Here is a 10,911-nt window from a genome sequence, read left to right on the forward strand (position 1 = left end):
GGGAGGAGGGGCTTAGGGGGGGGGCGTTGGGAACCACCTTCTTGACCTGCAATCTTCTTCCCAACCTCTCCGCCCCCACCCCGTCTCCGGCCTATCACCCTCACCTTAACCTCCTTCCACCTATTGCATTCCCAACGCCCCTCCCCCAAGTCCCTCCTCCCTACCTTTTTCTTAGCCTGCTTGGCACACCTTCCTCATTCCTGAAGAAGGGCTTATGCCCGAAACATTGATTCTCCTGCTCCTTGGATGCTACCTGACCTGCTGCGCTTTTCCAGCAACACATTTTTCAGTTCTGATCTCCAGCATCTGCAGTCCTCACTTTCTCCTGTGTAGTTGTCTCATAAGACCAAAGCCCTTTGAAAACAGCTTTATATCAAAACTCATGCTCAAAACTTTAGTCTCTTTTTTTGTCTCCCTTTTGAAAGGCATTGAGACCTTACATGATTGGTTTTTATATTCTGTTGCAGGAGTCTTCCAGAGTATGTTTTCAGTTGTTGCTATGGACTATTTCAAATTACAGGCGGAGCACAATGGCTACCTCATGGCTTACATTGGTGTATTGCAAATGGTAAGGGATGTTCTGACATTCTTTCCAGCTGTATCTGAACAATTCAATGTGAAACTATTATTAATTGAAAGTTTTCAGATTAATGTTCTTCTTATAAACTCCTTTTCATCCATGTATGCACATAAGAACGGCAACATGCCGTTCCCATTCAGAGTTCCATTTGCAATGTCTATTGGTTAACTTGCATTGAAAGGTTTTAATGAAAACCAAAGCTGAAAATGTGTTGCTGGAAAAGCGCAGCAGGTCAGGCAGCATCCAGGGAACAGGAGAATCGACGTTTCGGGCATAAGCCCTTCTTCAGGAATGGCTTATGCCCGAAACGTCGATTCTCCTGTTCCCTGGATGCTGCCTGACCTGCTGCGCTTTTCCAGCAACACATTTTCAGCTCTGATCTCCAGCATCTGCAGACCTCACTTTCTCCTTTAATGATAACCAAACCGGGTTTATGTATCAACATTCCACTCATAGACTAAGTGCAATAACCCAATTGCCAAAGACATCCAAGATTGCCACACAGAGGCGCATTAACTTATATAGAATAAATTGTTAAATAAATTTAGATACTATGTAATAAACAGTTGAAGTTCTCATGATTACAGCAAACATTGAAATAGAGTCATAGAGATGTACAAAATAGAAACAGACCCGTCAGTCCAACTAGTCCGTGCTGACCAGATATCCTAACCTAATCTTGTCTATTTGCCAGCACATGGCCCATATGCCTCTAAATCGTTCCTATTCATATACCCATCCAGATGCGGGCGGCACGGTGGCACAGTGGTTAGCACTGCTGCCTCACAGCGCCAGAGACCTGGGTTCAATTCCCGACTCAGGCGAATGACTATGTGGAGTTTGCACATTCTCCCCGTGTCTGCGTGGGTTTCCTTCGGGTGCTCCGGTTTCCTCCCACACTCCAAAGATGTGCAGGTCAGGTGAATTGGCCATGCTAAATTACCCGTAATGTTAGGTAAAGGGGTAAATGTAGGGTAATGGGTGGATTGCGCTTCGGCGGGTCGGTGTGGACTTGTTGGGCCAAAGGGCCTGTTTCCACACTAAGTAATCTAATCTAATGCCTTTTAAATGCTGTAATTATACCAGCCTCCACCACTTCCTCTGGCAGCTCATTCCAGACATGCACCACCCTCTGCGTGAAAAAGTTGCCCCTTAGATCCCTTTTATATCTTTCCCATCTTATCCTAAACCTATGCCCCCTAGTTCTGGACTCCCCCCCCCACCCCAGGGAAAATACCTTGTCTATTTATCCTATCCATGCCCCTAATGATTTTATAAACTTCTATACAGTCACCCCTCTGCCTACGATGCTCCAGGGAAAACAGCCCCAGCCTTTTCAGCCCCTCCCCATAGTGTAAATCCTCCAATCCTGGCAACATTCAAGTAAATCATTCCTGAACTCTTCCAAGTTTCACAACATCCTACCGATAGGAAGAAGTACAGAATTGCATGCAATATTGCAAAGGTGACCTAACCAACGTTCTGTACAGCTGTAACATGACGTCCCAACTCCTATACACAATGCTTTGATCAATAAAGAAAAGCATATCAAACACCTGCAACTCTACTTTCAAAGAACTATGACACTCCTCAGGACCTTACCATTAAATGTATAAATCCTGTCCTGATTTGCCTTTCCAAAGTGCAGTGTCTCACATTTATTTAAATTAAACTCCATCTGCCACTCCTCAGCTCATCTGATCAAGATCCCATTGTACTCTGAAGTAACCTTCTTCACTGTCCACTACACCTCCAATTTTGGTGACATCTGATACCTCCTATGTTCACATCCAAATCATTTGTATAAATGACAAAAAGAAGTGGAGCCTAAGCCAATTCTTGTGGCACACCACTGGTTTCAAACAATCAGTCAACAGGAACCAGATTACCTTAAGAGAGAACGTAAGCTTAGGAATCACACAACTGAGTTTTACTTAGTTAAAAATCACACAATACCAGGTTATAGTCCAACAGGTTTATTTGGAAGCACTAGCTTTCAGAGCACTACTCCTTCAGCTAGTGCTTCCAAATAAACCTTTTGGACTATAACCTGGTGTTGTGTGGTTTGTTAACTTTGTACACCCCAGTCCAACACCAGCACCTCCAAGTCATGACTTCTACACAGTAACAGTAAAACAAAACATTCTGCTCAGTGTTCAGAGATTATAGAGTGGGCTGTGTAAGATTTCATTTTACTAAGATCAGTGGTAACCTATCAGATTTTATTTGTTGGCATGAGCACAGGATTATGTCTTCCTCTACAATGCTCTTGCTTTACTTGCAAAGAACACAAGTAGCAATTCATTTGGATCAATTTCCCTGAACACTTCCTATGTCTATAAAGTGAGTAAATGGGACCTTAATCTGTAGGTCTTTGTCTTTTTAACACTTAGAGGGATATCCACAGTTCTCCTTAGAGGGATAGCAGAGCCTGACCTGTAGGAGAAATAGAAACAAACTGGAAAGGATTATCTCAGCTCACTGGATGTACCAGCACAAGGCACCCAGATTTGTGGCTTTGTGGATTGCCCAGGACTCCTGATAAGTGTTTAATGTGAGGGTACAGCCCCGAAAAGTTCCTGGATCATTTTCAATCTTTGTTGAAACCAATCTCAGTAAGGTAGCACTGGCATTGCTGCAACTGTTCCCAACATGTATTGGAGAAAAGTGAATCAAGTTTCTTATTGAACATCCTGCAGGAGTGCATTTGAATGCTTTTATATCATGGGTAAGGACGGTTTCAGTACAATGTTCCTTGACATTTCTAGTTCTCACCACAACCATTCTTGTCTCATTGAATGAGGCTGGCACATTAGGACTAAATTATGTTAGTTTTGTCCCTGATCCACATGCACTAGGAATGGTTGTTAGATTGCCCAAGGACATTTCACAGACATTTTTAACCAAAAGAGAGAAAGGAGTCTTTTATTCTATCAATAGGGTTGAATTCAGGTCAAAGAATTGGAGCGGTAGTGTTGTAACAGAATAAGCATGTTAGAGTTTACTGTTGGGTGAACTGTTCATTCTACTGTATGATACCACCCACAGTGGAATTGACCCTGTACTAATTTCCTTTTTGGGGAGGATGTATTTAACTGTGTCATTCTATGGTTTTATATCTGATGTTGACTGTAATTTGGATTTTGTTTATATATGTGTGTGCAGACATGTCTATTTCGTACAAAATGTAATTTATAATTTGATGTGCCAATATTCTTAATTTTAGGCTGTGTGTGTGGAGGTAGTTGTGGTTTTAAGAGAGAATTCATTCTTTGTTCTTTCTTTTTCATCTCTGCTTATGTGGTGTCTTGCTATGTGCAAATTTGCTGCTACATGTTTTATCTAGTAACAGTAAGTACACTTCATTAGTGTTTCATGGGCTGTAAATCACTTTGGGACAACCTCCTGTTGTGAAAGGCACCACGGAAGTGCAATCTTTTCTTTCTCTCCCTTTCTTTTCAGCTTCACTCTCAACTATTTTCAGCTGAGGCACTGTAAATAGCTTATACCACAGAAATCACACATTCCTGAGAAGTCACCGTTCTAAAGACAGATCAAAATCTTTGAGTTCTACCAAGGAATTTCAGGAATTTAATTGTGATGTAGTGTTTGGGAACATCCACACCCCAAAACTAGCAGTCACCCCAGAAATTTGCATTTGTTGGCTACCTTTAAGTTGGTTAAACATTCCAATTTGCTTCACAGGAATGTTAGCAAACAAAATATGTTTGCTGACCAATTAAAGAAATATTAGAACCGATGACCAATAATATTACTTCCACTATGTCCATCATCTATGCTGTGAAATCTGTTACTTATTAGCTGTGCAAACTGGCCTTGTAATCTAATGCTTTTAGTCTTGGTATCATTTTCGTGAAGTTGCGAAGCATCCATACCATGACCAGTGGATCATTCCTCAAGTAAAGTGCCTAGACTAAACTTGGTACTTTAGATGGGGTTAAACCAGAGTTCTAGGCAACTGTAAAATGAAGCTAGCTTTCTTATTTTCCAGCCGCCTTGCTCCACTGCCATCCTGACTCCGAATTATGCCCCACTAATAGATTTTCAGTTGAAGGAAACAAATGGTTTTGGAATTGCTCCTCCATCCTGCAGTGTTGTGAACTGTGTTACCTCTTTCCCTTTAATTCTTTAGGCACTCGCATCATTGATCCCTCAAAAAGAAACAAAATATTGCAGATGCTGGAAATCAGAAATGAAAACAAAAAATGCTAGAGAAACTCAGCAGTCTGGCAGGACCTGTGGAGAGAGAAACAGTGTTACCATTTTAAGTCCAAAAACTTTCCATCGTAACAGAAAGGGGCTGGAAAATAATTTTTTAAATGGCTGTTGACAACCTAAGAAGGGAACGAGTGGAATAGATAGTGACAATGTCTAAAACGAAAGAAAAGGAGAGCGATAATGATGCTAAGGGAGAGATTTTGAATAGACTTGAATAGTAAGCTTGAATAGGAGAAGGTAGTTCAGCTCTGCTGAGACGAAATCAGCAAAACACAAACAAGGACAGTGGTGGGGAGGAGTGTAATCAAAATTAGGGCAGCATTCATAATTTGAGATTGTTGAACTTATTATCTAGTTCAGAATGAGGTACTGTTTCTTTAGCTTGTGTTGAGCTTCACTGGAACACTGCAGTAGGCCTAGCTCACAATGTTGCTGTGAAACCAAGATTGTTTATTGAAATGTCAAGCTACCCAAAGGTCACTGTAATTCCTACAACAGAGTTGGGGTGTTCCTCAAAGTGGTCGCCCAGCCTGTATGTTGTCTCGCCAAAGTAAAGGACTAAGCATTGAAGTAAATTGCTGCTTCACCCTATAGGAGTGTTAACCCTTTCATTTTCCACAGATGCTGCCAGACCTGCTACAGTTTCTCCAGCATTTTCTGTTTTTACTTTGTGATCTCCTCGGTGTGTAATGTGCTTTGGAATGAGCTGCTCTGATACATGAATTTTCCGCATTAAACTCTTCCTAGATCTATGTCTGTGGCAACCTGTGACTCTTGTACTGTAGTATGTTGATGTTTTTGTCTCCTGGCTCTCCTGCTATCTCCAGACTCTGCTGTTGGTCTCCATTGCCTAAGCTCCTCTGTTACACTAGCCTGCCTGAAACACTGCAGACAAATCAATTTCCATTAGACTTCAATGCAGACTCTGTATTTTTGACCCCCGTGCTAATTTCAGGCATACTGTCTTGTAGTCAGTTGAAACTTCCTTGTAGCTAAAGTTTTCATGTATGGCTAACAATGTGCTTCATGTTTCTAAGTACAGTAGTCCCCCCCGCCCACCATACCCATGGGGGTATGTTCCAAGATCTACTGCGGAAGCCCGAGACTGCGGTAGGAGCGAACCCATCCATTTAAATGGAAAATATTCCTTCCCAGCACCCTCCGGTCCCTGGTTCTGGAAGGTTCCCTATAATATGTTTGGGCCGTGGTAACTGAAACCATGGAAAACGATTCCATGGATTCAGGGGTTGCCCTGTACATCCAACTAAAGGATGGTAGGGACAGTGATATGATGAAATAGGTAAAAATGCAAGACTTAGTACTGCTGTCTCTTCAAATGTTAAGTGAAAATGTGGGACATAATTGAAAAATTGAATACGATATTTAGTTTTATATTTATAAAAGATGAGAATGGAACAGGAAGATGCTGTAAATGTTTTTTAAGCACTTCAATGGAATTGCAATATTTGACTGACACTTTGAGGAATCTGGTAGCACTGGTAACAGCATCCTGAGGTGATACGTGTCTTGTTTGGCACCACCGTAGCTAGAAAACTAGGAATTTGGGAAAAATTGAACTGGGAAAACTAGATTGGGTTGAAGGTAGGATAGTATACAGTGTTATCATTCTACAAAGGATTGATTGCTTTGGCATCACATACTTTGTTAAAAATCACACAACACCAGGTAATAGTAAAATAGCTTTATTTGAAATCACAAGCTTTCGGAGCACTGCCCCTTCTGGATGTAGGTTTGCTTGCTGAGCTGGAAGGTTCGTTTTCAGAAGTTTCGTCACCATACTAGGTAACATCATCAGTGAGTCTCTGGATGAAGCACTGGTGGTATGGCCTGCTTTCCATCTATGTGTGTAAGTTTCCTTGGTTTGGTGATGTCATTTCGTGTGGTGATGTTTGTTATTAGAGTTCCAGTTGGAATGCCATGCTTCTAGGAATTCTTGCACATGTCTCCGTTTGAATAAACATGTCCAAAAACCCTACCACTCTCCCATACATCAAAGACATCTCGGAAATGACTGCCAGACTACTCTGACCTCATTGCATCATGGTAGCCCACAAACCCACCAACACACTAAAATAGTAGCTAATGAACTTGTAACCTGTAACCGACAACCGACAACAAGCAAAACTAATGTCATTTACAAAATACCTTGCAAGAACTGTAACAAACATTACATTGAACAAACAGGCAGAAAACGAGCCACCAGGATACATGAACATCAACTAGCCATAAAAGGACATGAACCACTCTCACTAGTATCTTTACGTACAGAGGAGGAAGGACACCACTTCAATTGGGACAACACATCTGTCCTAGGACAAGCCAAACAGAGACACACGCGAGAATTCCTAGAAGAATGGCATTCCAACCGGAATTCTATCAACAAACATATTGACTTGCATCCCATTTACCACCCCTTGAGAAAAAGAACAGGAAATGACATCACCAACCCAAGGAAACCTAACACATAAATAGAAAGTGGGCCATATGACCAGTGCTTTATCTGGAGGCTCACTGATGATGTTCCCTAGTATGGTGATGAAACGTCTGAAAACGAACCTTCCAGCTCAGCGGGCAAACCTATATTCGGAACCTCAACCTGAGCTACAAATCTTCTCAAAACCCATTCCTCCTTCATCAGGCAGCTAGTGGGACAGGATCGTAGGACACAGAATTTATAGTAAAAGATCAAAGTGACATACAACTGATGAAAATGAATTGAATAAACCTAGATTGTTGTTAAGTCTTTAATCACTTAGAATGGGGGTGTAGGTTCAATTGATTAGTATGTAAATCTCAGAAGTTCCAGATTTACCAGGCAAATTCAGTCTGTGCCACACAATTGTAGAATCTTGTATATTTTGAATCAACTTTTCATAGCTCACACAATTCCTGGAAAATAAGTAATCTTCCAGCACAGATGAAGAATGTGGTTAAAAATCCAGATTAGTTAATGGAAAAACTTTCTGGAAAGTGATGAATACAAGCTCAAGAGGCGGCCATTTGGCTGTCACTTATATTGATCAGAGCAAAGTGGTGATCTCTGACACAGCCAGAATATGCGAGTCTTTTGTACAATACAACTAAATGCTAATCATCAGCTTCAGCTGAATCAGTTGTGTTGCTCTGTTGTCTACATTATCAGACAAACCTCAGGATGCTGTGAGAAGTAATGAACATGTCCCAGTGATTATGGTCAAAAATGTAACGCTAGCACTTAAGTTTCTTGCTGTCACTTCAGTGGAGCAGTTTGCAAGATTATGGATACTCCCAATGAATCAGGGCCACACCTCCTTTCTACATAAAATGTCAGTGCTGTTGGAGACAACTAATACTCAGTCATGTAATTATCTATGAGGAATTAATTGGCATTAAGGACTTATGTGTGCTGCTTTGTTCTGGCTTATTGCTGTCAAATTTAGGCGTGTTACACTATTTTTGAGTTGCTCCAGGGTTAAGGTGTTCTTGATGACCATCTTAAGGTAAATTACTAAGTGCACCACCCTAATATTAAGGGCCACTGCAGGGCACAAAAACAGCAACCTGGTTTCCTGTGAATTGGTGTCAGTTAAATACTAGTGAGTGATGTAGCCAGGCATTTTATGCTAAATCTTTATTGGATGCCTTTTTTACCTTCTCTCCTTTTTGCCTGAAGATTTACTTTGGATATTATTACAAATTATTTGGCCAACAACTTGTGTTATGTCCAACTGATATTTTCACACTTGCATTTAGAACCTGTTTACCAATATGTCCTTGATTGTATGATTGTGCATGGTCATTTCTCCACCTCACTCTGTAGGACTGGTCTCATTGAAAAGCATTGTAGCCATAATTCATTGAGCAACACTGACTGTGTAGTAGGAAGATGAAGTATAGATTAAATTAAGATAGGCCAATATTTAGCATTTAGTAAGTATGTATCTTAAATAAAGCCAGGGAGATGGAGCCTCATCCTAATGAAAAGTGGTGCTAGTCTTAAGAAAAATCTGTGCTGTATACCAAAGTATACCATTTTTGTTTTTTTTTTTAGAAATCCATGACAAAATCTTTGGGGGAACATCTTAAGTATTCCTGTATCAGGATGATTCAAGTGTTTCCCTTTGGTTCTGTGTGTAAAGACAGTATTACATGCTGTAATGTTTTATAAAGCCCAGAGGGTCCATGCTCTATCTTGGTCTGTCCTGAGGTAACTGATTGTTCAAGAAAAAGTAGGGGTGTCACAACTCGCTTTAGGTTAGAGAGGAAGAGAAACATCAGCCAATGTTCCTCCCCTCAGTGGCTGACTTGTGACTTAAAAGTGCACCTGTCAGGACATTGGAGGAGGACATATTGTAATTAGCTGTATTAGCCTGAAAGTTGATAGGAGTTTTACCACATGCTATCAAGGCTTTCGCTTGAGGAATGAATGATATGCTGGAGGAATATTGCCTCAATAAGCCTTATTGCCTTTCGGGAAATACAAGAAAAACAATTAGAAAAATTCATCAGCTATACTTCCATTCCCATGCAACATTTTTCTTCTTCACTGATTGTCTCTCAGATAAAATGATATCTGTCATTGCTTAAATTGCATGCAAATGTGACTCATCCTTTACTAATGTTTGACCTTTCTGTTATTGCATATTTTCTGTGTGACACAAAGAAGATTTCTGATTTGATTATGTAGTTCTGTGATTTCATGAGGTTGCATTTGTATGTAGGTCCAGGTAGCACTATGCATCATTGTCCAACAGTATACACTCAAACAGTATATCTCATTTTTTATCTAGAGAAAATGCTGGAAATAAACAGCAGGTTGATCAGCACCTGAAATCAGAAGGATTGGCTATCAATTTGTATTTAGATATTTTCTTTGAAATGTTCTGATAAAGCATTCTATTCATTAGGAGGCAATGACACAGTGGTAATTCTCAATGTTCTGGGTCATGGGTTTGAATCCCACCATGATGAAAGGTGAAATTTGAATTCAATAAAAAAAAACAGAATTTAAAAACTAACCTAAATAGTGGCCATGTAACCACTAACAATTTTTGTAAAAGTCCAACTAGTTCACAAATGTTCTTTAGCGAAGGAAATCTGCTTTCTTTGTGATTTAGCCCACTTATGACTCCAAAGCCACAATGTAGTTGACTTTTCACTGCCTCTGAACATTTGGGGATGGGCAATAAGAAATTAAAATCAACAACTGCTGGTGATCACAGTGGGTCAGACAGCATCCATGGAAAGAGAGCAAGCTAATGTTTTGAGTCTAGATGACTCTTCATCAGAACTGAAGTGTGGAGGGGGCAGCGTTTATGATGTAGTAGGATGGGGGAGTGTTGTGGGGTGGCAGGAGTTTAGTGTGCTGGGGGAGAAACGTTGTTGATAGTTCAGATTAAGTGATTGAAATGTGAGAATGGCAGAACAATGGCATGTCTAACTGCCAGAAGAGCAGACAGTCCCTCTGGGGTGTGAGGAGGACAAAGAATGGTGACATAGAATGTAACAAGTAAAGCCAAAAGAAAGGGAAGAAATGGGAGTTGGTTCACAATATGAAGGTGTTGAACTTGATATTAAGTTCAGATGGCTGTAAAGTGCCTAGTCTGAAGATGAGATGTTAGTCCTCCAGTTTGTGCTGTGATTCACTGAAACACTGCAGCGTGTCGAGGACAGACAAGTAAGCAAGCGAGGAGGACGCTGTTTTAAAATGACCAGCACGGGAAGGTTGGGGTCATGCTTGTGTACAGACTGGAGGTGTTCTTCCAAATATTCACTTAGACTGCATTTGGTTTCTCCAATATTGAGTAGGCCACATTGGGTGCAGGAATACAATACGTAAGATTGGAAGAGGAGTTTAATTTAGATAAATGTGAGGTGTTAATTTTGGGAAAGCAAATCTTAGCAGGATTAGATTAGATTACATACAGTGTGGAAACAGGCCCTTCGGCCCAACAAGTCCACACCGCCCCGCCGAAGCGCAACCCACCCATACCTCTACATTTACCCCTTACCTAACACTACGGGCAATTTAGCATGGCCAATTCACCTGACCTGCACATCTTTGGACTGTGGGAGGAAACCGGAGCACCCAG

General features: G+C 40.9%; 1 protein-coding gene across 1 annotated transcript in view; it reads left to right on the plus strand.

Moving 5' to 3' along the window:
* Positions 1 to 10,911, plus strand: part of slc22a18 (solute carrier family 22 member 18) — a 116,921-nt gene that overhangs the window by 81,343 nt on the left and 24,667 nt on the right. The window contains exon 7 of the mRNA XM_043706113.1: positions 468 to 568. Within this exon, the coding sequence (XP_043562048.1) occupies positions 468 to 568 (101 nt within the window). The remainder of the gene's footprint in view (positions 1 to 467; positions 569 to 10,911) is intronic.

The sequence above is a fragment of the Chiloscyllium plagiosum genome, chromosome 16, assembly GCF_004010195.1.
Source record: "Chiloscyllium plagiosum isolate BGI_BamShark_2017 chromosome 16, ASM401019v2, whole genome shotgun sequence".
Lineage (NCBI taxonomy): Eukaryota > Metazoa > Chordata > Chondrichthyes > Orectolobiformes > Hemiscylliidae > Chiloscyllium > Chiloscyllium plagiosum.